The sequence below is a fragment of the Cyprinodon variegatus genome, unplaced genomic scaffold (genome assembly GCF_000732505.1).
Source record: "Cyprinodon variegatus isolate N-32 unplaced genomic scaffold, C_variegatus-1.0 Scaffold71, whole genome shotgun sequence".
NCBI lineage: Eukaryota > Metazoa > Chordata > Actinopteri > Cyprinodontiformes > Cyprinodontidae > Cyprinodon > Cyprinodon variegatus.
In genome coordinates, this window is record NW_015150524.1 from 516,672 (window position 1) to 531,432 (window position 14,761).

At 37.6% G+C, this 14,761-nt stretch overlaps 1 protein-coding gene across 1 annotated transcript; it reads right to left on the minus strand.

Moving 5' to 3' along the window:
* Positions 1-444: 444 nt before the first annotated feature.
* Positions 445-13,977, minus strand: susd5 (sushi domain containing 5). The gene is made up of 5 exons (XM_015372278.1): positions 13,755-13,977; positions 11,504-11,672; positions 6,908-7,017; positions 6,038-6,226; positions 445-4,784 (listed from the first exon to the last, which is right to left on the minus strand). The coding sequence occupies exons 1-5, from the start codon at positions 13,840-13,842 to the stop codon at positions 2,338-2,340; spliced, it is 3,003 nt and encodes a 1,000-aa protein (XP_015227764.1). The 5' UTR covers positions 13,843-13,977; the 3' UTR covers positions 445-2,337.
* Positions 13,978-14,761: the final 784 nt, after the last annotated feature.

The window sequence follows — 14,761 nt, forward strand, 5'->3', positions numbered from 1 at the left end:
TACAGCAAGAAATGTGGCTCAACACTATATATGCAGCACACAGACAACTATGTTTACATTTTGATTTGATTTTGTTGTTTTGATTTGTCTGGGATCTAAGTTATTTGTTTAGACTAATATTTTCAATGCATCCACTTAAATATGCATCTGTCAGTGACACCCTGACCATATATATTTTGTAACTCTTGAAAAAAAGGTAGGTATGGTTAAGCTTAAATGTCTGCATTTTGAAGACATCTTTCTTGGGCTGCATCCTCTCTGTGTATGGAAGAGTGAAATGGGTTCTATTCTGGATGATGATGATGATGATGATGATGATGATGATGATGATGATGATGATGATGATGATGATGATGATGATGATGATATGTTCAAGTCTACCAACTATCTGAGCTCCACTTTTATTTTATCCTTGCTTGTCATGTTTGTATTGTGTTAATTGTGTTACTATGACTTAACATTTACCCCTTAAGAATGGGTTTCCCTCTTTTCTTATTTAAAGAAGTAATTAATTCAAATTTTACTTTTGAGTATTGCTTGTCTTGCATTCTTAAGTTAAGTGGAGGGGGGAAAAAATCAGGTCCGTCTGAAATGATAATATGTTTAAAACTATAAAACTTTTCAGAAAGTTTATTAAAACATTAGAATTACACGTGTGTAGGCTGCTATAAAAGATGGGATTATGACTTGCTGATTTATTTACAACCAATAACACTGCATAATATGGTTCTATGCTAAGGTTAAAATAGAAATAATTATTATTTACACTTTATATTATGTTTATGGTAATTTTCAAAGAAGGCTTCTAACAGGATATTGAACCCTAAAGTAATTAATTTCTGTTTTGAAATTGACAAAGCTGGCTAACATTGACTTTTTACAACAGGTCTTTATAGCCTTATCTTAAACAACGCTAATACACATGATCCATACCAGATAAAACTACCAGTTCAAATTAGCTCCTTCTATTCGGATAGGAGGAATAGTCAAACATCCAGGCGTAATAAAGCAGATTATTATTGGCTATAGCAAATGTTTTGTCACAATGTAGCACAGGCAATAAACATTAGTAGGGTTTATGAATATACTCCTGAATTTATGTAGTTTAACCTGTATGGGAAATCTACTTCAAATTTAAACATATTCAGCTAATTGTTGCATTTGACATTTATTAAAGTTGTATGGTCACATAAAACCCTAAAAGAACAATTAATAAAATGTATTTTTGATATCTGAGACTAATGAGCCATTGCTGCACAATTATTTTGAATACATCCTATATGTTTTATAAGCTAGCTATCACAGAGAGTAAAAAAAAAAAAACAGTCACATGATTTGTCTTCTCCATTCTGGATTTACAACATTCAAGGGCTTTCATCTATTCTGACAGAAAACTGCTGCCCTGCAACTTTTAAAAATATCCCTACTGTAACACAACAGGATCAAACATCTACATTATCTCCTCAGGTTCTGCAGAGGCCTGGTGATGAGCCAGTTATTTGATTGATGTGAGTTAGACCAAGCGCTCAACTAAAAGTCACTAGAAAAGTATCTTAAAAGGGCCATTATTGGGACCCCTGCAATAGTCCAGCCATTGCTATCTGCTAATGTTGGTCCTGTTAGTTAATCCTAAAAGAACACCTGGCAACTCCTTTATAACCAGAGACGATTCACTGTGGGAGTTTTAACAAGATTGTCCCAACCAGCCTGATTCAAATGGCTAAAGATTTTTTGTTATACAGGAACAATTATGCGAAATCAGGGAAGAGAAAATGAAACACATCTAAAGTATGTATAAGCAGGAAGCAGATTTGGCGCTCCTGATTTAGAGAAACATGCATCTAGGTACTCCAAACATTAAAAAACAACAACCAAAACTAAGGTAACACAATATTCATTAAAATGTTCACTACCTTTAAAGTTGAAATCCTCACCCAGAATCCTCCTCTTTAGAATTATGGAGGCAAACAGCCGTGTATAATGGTTTCCCTAAAGTCATATATTTTTAGGGGGTTCCAGTTTTAGGCACAGCCCATTTGCATCCAGCTACAAGCAGACATTTAAAAGTAATTGATACTTGTTTTTTTAATCTTTATATAACTGAAGAGTGAGGAACTATTGCATCGTCAACTGTTACCATTCAATAGTTCCTGTTACTATTGGAATATTTTGTATCTAACTCAGCAAAGCTTTTTTTCACAGAAGCAGCACAGAAGCAAAGTGTTCACATCTGCAATAGTGACAAACATGATCAAGAAAACTACATTTCTTCTGCTTATCATCCTTAATCTTTCTGTAACGTTTCTGCTCTTCAGCAATGTCCTTATTCTCCATCTTCTACACTTTCTGCTCCATCTCTATCTGTTGGTTCTGTTTCCCGTTCATCTCATATATTGAACTCTTCTGCTGTCTCCGTCGGAAACACCACAACCCTACTATGACTGCCGTGGCCACGGCGCACACTGCCACAATGATGGCCGCAACCTTCGCCCCTTGACTGGTTGAGCTTGGAGGGTTGGGGGGACAGTCCTCACCCACACATATTGTCTGCCTCTTCTCTCCTTCCATCTCACCCATCTCACCTGGCAGGTTCTCCACAATGTGCTCCTCAATTGCTCCAGGGAAGGGGTCAAGGTCGTGCATCGGAGGAGCTGGGCCATGATCGAGGAAGGGATGACCGGTGAGGTCGTTCAGCCAGGAGTGGGTGGGAGCAGCTTGTTGTGTGCCGTAATCCAGGTAGTCTGAGTATGAGGGGGGGTTTGAATGCTCTACACGGTCAGGTGAGGTAGCTGACACACCTTTTTTCACCTTGCCTTGATCTGATTTAGGGGCTGTAGTGAGGGATTTATCTTCATCTGACAAACTGATGGGAGGAACTTGCTTATGTGTGTCTCCCTTATTGGGTGTATTTGTTGTTTTTACCACACTGGGTCTCATCTGTCTTTTAGTGGAATCAAGCAGATCAACAGGATAACCATCCAGCCAGGTATTTCCTTTGGTCTTATGTCCTTCTTCCTTCTGGGTGATGTTTAGGCGCCGCTCAGCGCCTACAGTAATAATTACATGTGGGTGATCGGTATCGTCTTCACGACTATCGTGATCATCATAGCTCTCCTTGTTTCTGTCTTCAAGATTGTGGAGATCATCTTCATCAAGATCGTAATGCGCTTCTCCATCATCATGATCATCACTTGTTGGATGTTCCTCAGAATTATCAGGGTGTTCTCTATCGTCATCCCTGCGTTCATCATCATGATCCTCTTTACTATGGTGATCGTCATATAGATCATCTCGATCGTCATTCTTCTTGGTGCCATGGTGAGGGGGATTATGGTCATCATCTTCATCCATGTCATAATGGTCATCATGATCATCATCGTCTTTGTGTCGATCAGGTCTATGGTCATCAAAGTCCTCTTCCTGGTGACTGTCTTGATCATCGGGATTGTCAGTGTCCTCATCTTCATGGATATCCAGCTCATCATGGTGGCTGTCATCATGATCATCTTTGTCATGATGATCGTCATGGTCATCATGATCATCGTGATGATCGTCGGGGTCATCCTGATCATCATGATGATCATCATGGTCATCATGATGATCGTCACGGTCATCATGATGATCGTGACGGTCATCATGATCATCGTGATGATCGTCAGGGTCATCATGATCATCGTGATGATCGTCGGGGTCATCCTGATCATCATGATGATCGTCAGGGTCATCGTGATGATCGTCAGGGTCATCCTGATCATCATGATGATCGTCAGGGTCATCATGATGATCGTCAGGGTCATCCTGATCATCATGATGATCGTGATGGTCATCATGATGATCGTCATGGTGATCATGATTATCGGGATGATCATCATGGTCATCATGTTGGTCATCGTGGTCATCATGTTGATCGTCATGGTCATCATGATCATCATGATCATGATCATCGTGATNATCGGGATGATCATCATGGTCATCATGTTGGTCATCGTGGTCATCATGTTGATCGTCATGGTCATCATGATCATCATGATCATGATCATCGTGATGATCATCATGGTCATCATGATGGTCATCATGTTCATCGTCCTGGTCATCATGATCATGACGATGATCATCATGGTCATCATGTTGGTCATCGTGGTCATCATGTTGATCGTCGGGGTCATCATGATCATCATGATCATGACGATGATCATCATGGTCATCATGTTGGTCATCGTGGTCATGTTGATCGTCGGGGTCATCATGATCATGATCATCAACAGGTTTGATGCTTTCAACCCTTTCTCTGCTCTCGTTTTCTTTGCTTTCCTCAGACTGGCCCCCAGAGGCTCTCTGTGTTGCTTGTGTGACTGAGTCGCCGGTGAAGGGAGGTACCTCCTCCTGGAAAGCCTCAGAAGGGAACCAGAACATGTGTTTTTGGGAGAGAAGAGATACAGGCTCCTTTGTGGCTTCAGCTGCACCAACTTGGACCAACTTGTCCCTGTCCTGTGCAAACCTTGGATGGATTGTGAAATCATCTTCTCTTTTTGCTATGTCCTCCACAATTCCTTCAAAGGTTCTACTGTTGTTGATCACCTTTGGCCCAGAGTTGTGCACCTCCAGCTGATCCTTGTGATCGTCCCCTATGTTTACCCAAAATCTTGTCTCCTGCTGTTGGAGAATCCTCTTCCCATTCTCAAATGTGTCACCAAATACCTCTTCATGACTGTCATGATTGTGATCTGTCTTTTCAAAGGAATCTTCAAAGTTATCTTCATAATCTAAATGGGTTTCCGCTGCATCTAAAAATAAAATGACAAAAAATAAATAAAAAATTAAAGCTAAATCACAATAATGTTAGCATTTTAGATGCTAGATTTAATGTTAGCATTGTACATGAATATCTCCGCCAAGAATTATGTTTTTAGGAGTTTGTGTGTGTCTGTCTGTCTGTCCGTCTGTGTACAGAATTACTTGAAAAGTTAAATTGGTTAATTTTTTTTTTTAACCAAATGTTCACCTCAGTCAAAGGAACAACCCCTTAAATTTAGGTGATGATCCACATCATAATCCGGATGCAGGATTTTTTTTTAAGGATTCTTCAAGATTATTTGGCAGAACAAGCAGTTCCCCCCCAAACCTGATGGTGGCAGCAGTGACTATTACTTTTTTGACTATTACTAAAAAGTAAGGATGTATTATACTTAAGACACAAACACAGGAAAGGTGAGCAATGACTCACTTGAAGATCTGCTGCAACTTCGAATGTCACTACATGAAGGTGAGAGCAGAACAGACACCAGAGGCTGCAGACACATTCTGTGCCTTATTTATAAACTTACAAAAGAATTTTTGATGAAAATGTTACCAAATGGGAACATCATACCAAGAAACCATTCAGTAAAACTAGGTAATGATTGAGGTCATGTGCGAGTTTTAGCTACTGATGTAAGTCACAATATGGGGGAAAAAGTGCCGCTTAGCAGAGGTCTGCAATCTCAGACTGTTTTTTAGTTTTTATATTTTCTTTTTAATTAATTTATTGCATCAAAAAATATAAATTTTGTTGCCCCAATTAAGAAATTTATTGAAGGTTAATTTAGACAAAGTATAGCAGTTTAACTGAAGAAAAAGGATATGTTTGTTCACATAGATTTTTACATTATGTACTTTATGGAAGTTTTCAGCAGCACCATAAGGCAGGTAATGTGGATCATAAATAATTTAGAAGTGTTTGTGATTGTTCTTTTTGCCATTTGTCAGTCGTAAATCTCCTTGCAAACCTCTTATATTTGCATTAGACAAGTTGATAAAAACACAGCAAACTGACAGACCTAAAAGACCAATCCGTCTGGTTAAGGGGAAAACTTTTATTAGACCTTTTTTCTCTGTTACCATGGCCCCCATCATGGCATGTCACACTGAGGTGTCAAAGAAGATATTATCATCACTTCTCATATTGTTTTTTTCCCCCCAGTAGATAATAAAACTTTCAAAACTTTAAACAAATAAACTATTTAAATTTTTTCCTGCTTCTTGACATTTTTTTTTTTACCTTTAACACAGATCTGCACAGTCCCGTACCACTCCCCACAGCTGTCACACAGCAGGCTGAAGGAGGTATGACCACTGGGCATCATGTAACCGGGCGCACACATATACAGAAGCTCGTCTCCCATCTCAGACCCTGAGTGATCTTGCAGACGAGCATAGGGGAAGGATGGAGGGTCTCCACAAGCCGCAACTATTAACAACAAACAGACAGATGCTTGTGATACTAAAGTAAAGCCTCTGACTAATGTCACCACCTTTCTCTGAAATTAGTATTAGGATTAAATCAATTGTAGTTCATTTAATGGAAAAATAGGATTGATACAATTCATACAATTAACAAATCTAATAGGGATAAAACAAACTATTGTTTACATTATGTAATGGTTAGATTCTTTAAAAAAAAAAGATGCATCTATCCAAAATGAAAGAACAAAAAAGGATTTATTCTTTTGAGAATGGCAGATGATTTCATTCAACTGCAGCAGAAGGCTGGAAGGAAGTACGCCCAAATGGGGTATTACAGTAGATTGAGGAAGAGAGGGGCTGACAGGGCTACTAAAATGTAGACTGGTTTGTGCTGCAAAAATTAAGAACTATAAGAGATGATGTATTTCAATACACAAAACAACTAGAAATTTGACCTTTGTGAAAAGTGAAATTATATGAGTTTTGAATGAGTGTTTAGTGTCAAGGCAAAACATTCACTAAGCTGTTGAAAGAGGAAGTCTTAGGGAGAGAATCTGGCTGTGGTATGTTTCTTTAAAAAAATTATACATTTAGGTTTGCTTATCTTTAAACTTTAGTGAAGACTAGAAAAGCACCCTTGGCAAAGATTATTTTCTAACACTAGAAATGAATTAGCATTCCAAACCTTTGTCTTTTATGCAGAAGGCACTTAGATGTGCAGTTTCTTCTGTAGCATTTTCCGTCTTCACATCAACTGCTTTAAGTGAGCTCCCATCAGTGTTACAAACTGTGGTCCTGTAAACAGACACAAAGATGACATCAGAACTACTCACTCCACTAGACAGACAGAATGTAAATAAAGTATATTACAGAAAACTGTGAAAATATATGGGAAAGAAAAAGTGGTAAAACCTTGACATATGTACAAAACCAAAAAGCTTGTTTTTCAGAAAAAAAAACCTGGTGTGGTAGAAGTAAGTTGTATTTAAAGTACGAATTCTGATGCATGAGAATAGGCTGAGTGGTATTTTAAAATAGGAACATACCTAAAAATAATGACAATTTCAAACTGTCTGTTAGTTACCTGATGCAGGTATCTGGTGGAAAACAAGGAAAGCTCAAACCAAGATAGCAGGCAGTGATCTAGAACAACTAACTTACCGAATATTATAGTGCAATTCAAGTTTGATTAAAATTGGATAGATTAAAACGAATACGAATTTTAATAAAAAGAGTGTCCTTGTCTCCCTTTGCATTTTATTGTATGTTTTTCATGATAAATTCCTGAATGAATTTCTAAATGGTTCCCCAACTTTGTCATTACATTGTCATTACTTGACAATATTCTGGGCATTCCTTTCAACTCTTTCTATCATATTGTTTTGTTTCACAATACTGACCCAAATTGTGTTTTTATGCACAGCCATTAAAATGAAGCTATAGTAGAAAAATAAATCAGTCACAAGTTTGTTTGAATTTACACGTCTAGTCAAAGGAGGGTAACTGTAGTACCTGGTTTGTTGTATTTGTTTGTACTGTATCTGGTTTTATTATTGATTCTCTTTAGAATGAGGATGTTCCTTTTCCGGCTGGATCATAAACATAAGTGGTCCTCCTAATTGTCAATCATTTTGATGATGTTTTTACGTAAGGCCAGCCAACATGCTCGTCCCCATTTTCACTTACCAGTGGTGAGTCTGACATTGTGGAAAAATTGCAAATCTTCTCTTGGAAGGTAAGTAAGTAAGTATGGGCGATGCAAACAGTACTTTTAAACAGAGCATTCACAAGGAGAAATGGGCCTGTGCATGCTCTCGCACGCGCTTAATAGGCATTCCCTCTCGGAAGTGGGTACAGGGTTGTGCATGTGCATTTTTTTAAGTGGAAGGGGAGGGTCTTTTAAAAAATTCATTAAAAAAATCCACCACTATATTGTTAATGATTTATAATCAAATCTATTGGAGATTAAAACCTTAGTTGTGTAGACGCCTCCTTTTTGTTGCTATCTTAAACCACCATGGTAGCAGAAGACAGATTGACCATCTGCTGATGTATTCCATCAGGTTTTAGTGCTGCTATGTGATTTTAACCCTGGATCAACTGGGTGTTATTGTTTTAATAAAACTAGGCACTGAGAATCAACAGCACATGGCACCCAAACATCAAACTTCAGCAGAATATAATTCTAAATTTAGAAAGGTGTTTATTAATTCTGGCACTACTGTACTGATGGATAGTCAGGTCTGGGGCTTCTGACTTAAAAAAAGGAAAGATGGTGAAAGCTGAAGATATGAAGAGAGCGGGGGAACAGATTCCTTTTTTGTGCTAATTAGACATTAGTACAATATAAATAAATAATTGTTGTTTTTTATATGCACCACCATTTTTAAATCAAGATGATTCAGGATAATGTGTCATGGCACTCTCAAAAACAACATAGTATAAATAAACCATTATTTTTAAACCTTTAACTACTCTAAGTGGCCTGCTTTGGCAGGAATAACAGCTAAACATATTCATGGCGGTCTTTCTACAATAGGAATTGTTTCAGATTTTTTTCCCCCCAAAACCTATTGCAGAAATTCCCATAAATTTGTGGCACTTGTAGGTCCCCTTGCTTTTACTCTGATGTCTAGTTGACTTATGATTTGCATCATTACCAGAGGTTATTGCATAGCACTGCAGAACATTGTGGTAGATCAGGATGCCTATGCACAAGTCACCCACTTTAAATACACCAAAAAGCCCCTCCCCATCACAATTGTTTGACATTTGATGTAACATACTGCCTTAACTTTCCTTGCAATATTACTGTGGGGAAGACCTAATATATTTTGAGAGCTATTATAGTCTTTCTGTCTTTTATTACTAGATGCCATTTTTCTGGCCATTTCTATAGCAATGCTAGCAACTTTCTGTAGTATAACACAGTTAATCTGATGCTCACTAATTTTTGGTACTCAATGTGTACAAACACCACTTTCATGCAGACAGAGGAGGTTGTAAGGAAAATTTGCAAAAACTATAGTTGGTCCTGCTTTCAAGGCATCATCAACCTATGTTTAATCATTAATCTGTTTTGCATTTCCAAATAAAGGCTTTTTTTTTTTGTAATGTTGAAAGCTACCTCTTAGAGATCAGCAGTTACCTTTATGGCAATTAAGCTTATCATTAGACTTGTTAATCTTCTTTCAGTTGCTCCCTTATGCCAGGTTCGCATGGAATAGAGTTCAAATCCCAGTTCCCATACATAACATTCAATGACTTTAACCATCTTACATTGGACTCATATGAGTAAGGTTATCTTTTTCTCAAAATTTTATTTGTAGGATCACTTTAAGTGTTTGTGATGGCATGGTAATTAGGCGTAAAATTGGCCTGGTTTTCTAGAAGTCTTTATTGCCAGTAAGCAAAATATACAAGAATGATAACAACCAATATCAAAGGTTAAATAAGAATATCTAGAAAATGGCAACAGTATCAACAGTAAAAAGCTGCATTCACATTCTGATTAAAAAATGCCGTTAATGTTTGGCTACATGTCCCAGATGGTTAAATTCACTCCTATATAAGTCCCAGATATTGCATTAAATGCCCTCTGCTAAATAGAAGGTGCTTGTAGTTTAGGTTACGTCAAAAGTAAGTAAAGGACCCTCATATAAAATAAACCTTAACAGCTTAATACTGGATGTTGTGCCTATTGGTGGCTGTGATAAGTTCTACTGTAGCTCTGTTGTTTTTTATCCCACTGTTATAGAATATAACAGACAGCCTGCAGTTCTTAAATGGAAATAATCTTCTCACTTCTGACACTAACTTCTTAACTGGCCTGATGCCTGAAACACTTGCTCTGCGATTCTACAGCTTAAAGTCCAGCCTCTCATAAATTCTGGTTTGTGCTAGTGAGATGATCTAGTTTTGCCCTTAAAATAAGTAAATAAATTCCCTTGAATGAGACCATGCAAAGCCTGCAATGTGTATTTGTCTGTAAGGATTTGTCGCCGCATAAGTGAGATTTCCTGTCTATTTAACTACCATTCTACAATATTAAAGCTGTACATCTTAAACTTAAAGGCATACAACACATTTACCTGGAAATATAGAGGTAGGCATAGCATAACAAGTAACATTAGACAATATTGGATTGAAAAAGCTCTGGAGATTTCAATCCCTGCCTAAATGTTTTCCTTATATAGAATTTCACGGAAAAAGAATATTCATCTGGATGAAGTTGTTTAACTAACATACTACAGCTACTTTCTCCAATTTATTTAGGTGTTGGGTTTTAGGTTTTCCATCAAAGGAAAAAACCCAACAGCCAATGTTTCCAACTGTTTCCAACAGCCAATGTTTCTCATGAAACATTGGCTGTTTTCTGTATTATGTTTTTCCAATCTGCAATAAAGATGTCTGCCATCACTCTAACGCCACGCTGTGTGGGTTCTTCCCATTTCGTTGCATCACCCTAGAGCCACTGCGATCCGGCCACTTTTGGTGATTAGGCTCTTCTTTAGGAAGGCTAAACAAAATCTGAGATCACTCACCCAAAACACACTTTCAGGACTTAGAAATTAACTTAAATAAGAACAGTTGCTGTCCTTTTGCCAAGTAGGTGCTAAAAAAGGCACCTTATTTCAACTTTGAGCAAAAATGATTGCACTCTGATCGGAGAAAGTGGGTGTGGTGTTTACAGGGCAGAGGCGAGGTATGTGTTTCCTGGAGGGGCCGTTGTTTTCCAGGACAGGGACGGGTATAATTCCTATAGATTACTAAAACATGCATGAATCAACCAAAGTACTGCTGTGGGCATATTTATGATATAGGAAAATCAGACAAAAACTACGGCAGTTTGGGCTTCCTCTTTTATCCTCACCTAAATCACACACTGTCAACCATCCATCATTGTGCTCGTCTCTCCCCTAAATCAAACACACTTCTCTCTCTGTCCCTTGGGGAATAAAAGCAGCATCTCATGTTGCTGTGGAGATGAGGGGCGTAAATGGAGTCAGTTGTCGACATGACACCCCGGCTCAGAATTCCCTCATCCCTCAGGAGGAGACAGAGGAGCCTTTTTCCCTGTTATGCTCTCTGCTTTTTCTCTCCCCTACCTGAAATGTGTCACTTTTGTATCTTCCCACACTTGCTAAAACGGATCCCCTTTTCTCTTTCATCCACTCTTGTAACCTCTGTCACACATGTATAGGCGCTCACACTTACAGTGACCTTTGACCATCTCCAGAAAGCCCCTTAGAAGTGGGAAGATAAATGCTTATTTTCTTACCCCACTGTGGCTCCATAAAGCCATCCACGGGTACAGTGAGAGAAGAAGCACCCCACCACAGCTTGACGGAGCTCCTCCGCTGATGCCAAACGGGCATGTTGTGAGGCACACGCCTGCTCAGCTTCCCTGAAGCCCTGCAAGTTCCTCAGGCTCAAGATGAACACTCGACCTGTGGAGAGACGAAGCAAAGCATCATTCAAAGGGAGGCCTGAGAAGAGAGCTATAATTATCTCAGCTAATTAATCTAAAACTGAGAGATGTAAGAGATTACAGGGGTTTTAACTAACTCTAAACTCTAATGGGGTTGAAATGATTTTTAACATAAAAAAAACCTGCAGATGATTAAATCTAATCAGCTAAAGTATTTTTGTGTATCATATTTACAAAATCTGTCGAAAATCTGTTGAAATATTCTATCCATATTTTATTTCTTTTTTATAGAATTATTTTGCTTTGTAAAAATATAGTCAATGGTTACAGTTAGTAACCAGAACATAATCTAAATGAGACCCATTCAGTTTTTCAAAATATTATTTTCCTTATATTCTTTTAAGAAGGGTGATCTTTTCATCTTGTCGACTAAGAAAATAGAAAAATAAAGAATTAAAACAAATTGAGTAAATAAATCGAGCCGATTCCATATCTAACAAATTGGTTGTCTAATCTCCTAACCTTGGTTTTGTCTAATAGTAAAAGTTGGAAACAATGAGGTAAAACAACCATTACTTTCAGTAAGAAAGCAGAGCGAAAATGTGACATGTTGGGTTGCAGGTCTTTCTAAAAAAAAAAAAAAACTTTTAATACTTGTAATGCTCCAATCTGATTGGTTAAGTCCTCTTCTGATAACAACCATTACAGCCGGAAGCATTTCCTTTAACTTTCCACAGTGAAATAAAATGCACCCAACTTTGGAGTTAGCTGAGAAGCTTTTGCAATCATCACTCTGCCCCTGATGGATCAGTTATCATACGTTGTCCAGGTCTTGGGGAATCCGCATGCATGTTCTCTCTGAGCATGTGTGGGTTCTCTCCAGGTACTCTGGCTTCCTCCCACAGTCCAAAAACATGACTGTTAGGTTAATTGGCTTCTGTAAATTCTCCTTAGGTGTGAGAATGGTTGTTTGTCCCATTTGTCTCTGATGGACAGGCGACCTGTCCAGGGTGTACCCTGCCTCTCGCCCATAGACAGCTGGAATTAAAATGGATGTATTTCTTCTTTTGAATTTTACCATTAATGTCATGATTGCCCAATTTCATGTTGTTAAATCATGAACAATGACCTTAGCTTGTAGTGACCTGGATGTTGCTAAGGTTTCTTCTATGATCTCTCGATAAAGTTGTTGTACTCTTGGAGGAGTTTAGGAAAACTCAGTCATCTAAAGGTTTCCCAACTGTTTTTGTGTTGTTTAAAATGACTCTCTTTGTAGTTAGCTGGACAACCAAAGTCTTTTAAATGACTGATAGGTGTAAATCACTTGATTTCAGACCAGTTCTCTTTACACTGAATCATGATGTTTTACTTTATGACATTTCTCAGTCTGCTTGATGCTGTCAGACAAATTTTTTTGGACTGATCTTGTGATAAGAGGTCAGATCCTGGGTTGGCCGGAGAAATGAAAGCAGTCAGTTATTTAAGCGTTTATCAAAAGAGACACTTATGTTTTCTCAAAGAGCTATATAGCTACAAAGGTATATTATATAAATAAATTTAGCAAAAGTTAAGAGCTATCATAAGGCTTGTGCCTCAGAAAGGCTTGCATGATTAAACATAAGCTTTATCTAGTTTGGCAAAGGAGGGCCTAAAGTAACACTGTTGGTCCTGGGATTGATCCCTGGAATTGTTCTGCATGCATGCATGCATGCATGCATTGGCGTTCTCCAGATCCTCTCGCCTCCTCCCACAGTTTCAAGACATGACTATGTTAATAGATTCTAAATTGCCCTTAGGTGTGACTGTATTTGTGCATGGTTCTATGTCTTTATGTTGTCCTGAAAAGGACTTGTGACATTCAAGGTGTACACCGCTTTTTACCCAAAGTCTGCTGGAGATAGGTGTTGTTTTTAATTCTAGCTGTTCGCTTTTAAAATGGAACAAACTAATAATTTGCATGAGCAAATTTGATCACTTTGATATTTTTTTGGCAGTAACTTAAAATTATGTTTGAAAACTGCTTTAAAAAGACTTGCATTTGTTTTTTGTTTTTTAAATGTTATTTATTAATCAACAATAAAGCTTGAAAATCTTAACTTACCTTCTGCTTTCACAACAGAGGTCAAAACAAGAAAAGTCAGGCATCCACAAAGCAAAGACTGAAGTCTTTGGTTAGAACAAGAAATCATATTTTTCTGTCCTTGTCTCTTTTATATGTCTTTGCTTTAAAAAAGATACAGAAAACTTCCAGATGTGTTCACAAACAGGCTGGAGAAGCAGGTTGTTTCTCTTTGTTCTGTTGCAAAAATCAAAACCGAGCGTCTATCAGCAAGGATGCTGATGGCAGAACAGAAAACGACTCAGGATTCAGAAGGCGCAGCTTATCTTCCCCAAATAGTCGCACTGGCAAGCAGATAAAGCACCTGTGTGAAAAATCACGTCCTCCCGTCAGTAAATACGTCACAGCTCAAACTGTTCAGGGTGGGCAGAGGGAGGTGAGCAGGACTGGTAGAGAGACAAGGGTTTGGGTTAATTACCCTTTTATAGCCAAACTATAATAGAACAAATAAAGAAAAAGGAAGATAATTTCTTTCCCTTATAAAAATCATAGAAACGTCAACAAAAAAACTAAGGAAATCTGTTATTCATGAAGTGTGAAATTGTAGGACAAAAGTTAGGTGCTCCAGTTTTGCCCTTAAAATAAGAAAAAAAGATATAAATATATATTTTTTATTTTCTCGTAAAGTACTTTTGGAGATATTTATACATTTTAAAAGAATTTCTAAATAACAAATACAATTAATTTCCTTTTGGGATTAATAAAGTGCTTTTCAATTGAACTGAAATGAATTTACCCTGCAGTACATGGTAACATCAAATTAATAGTTACAAGGAGAAAGAATGTTAAAAAGGTTAGTAAAATGCTTTATGATACCATCAGTTGTAGTGAAATAGATTCAATAGTGTTAAAAGTGCAGAACATTGTTTATGATCAAATACTGAGTAATTAAAAAGCATCCAACACAAAGTATTCGCTTCTGAACTTTGTGAAAGAAGGACATCTAATTCACGTTATTGAATGGTTAATTTCCTTGTCTAATTAAATAT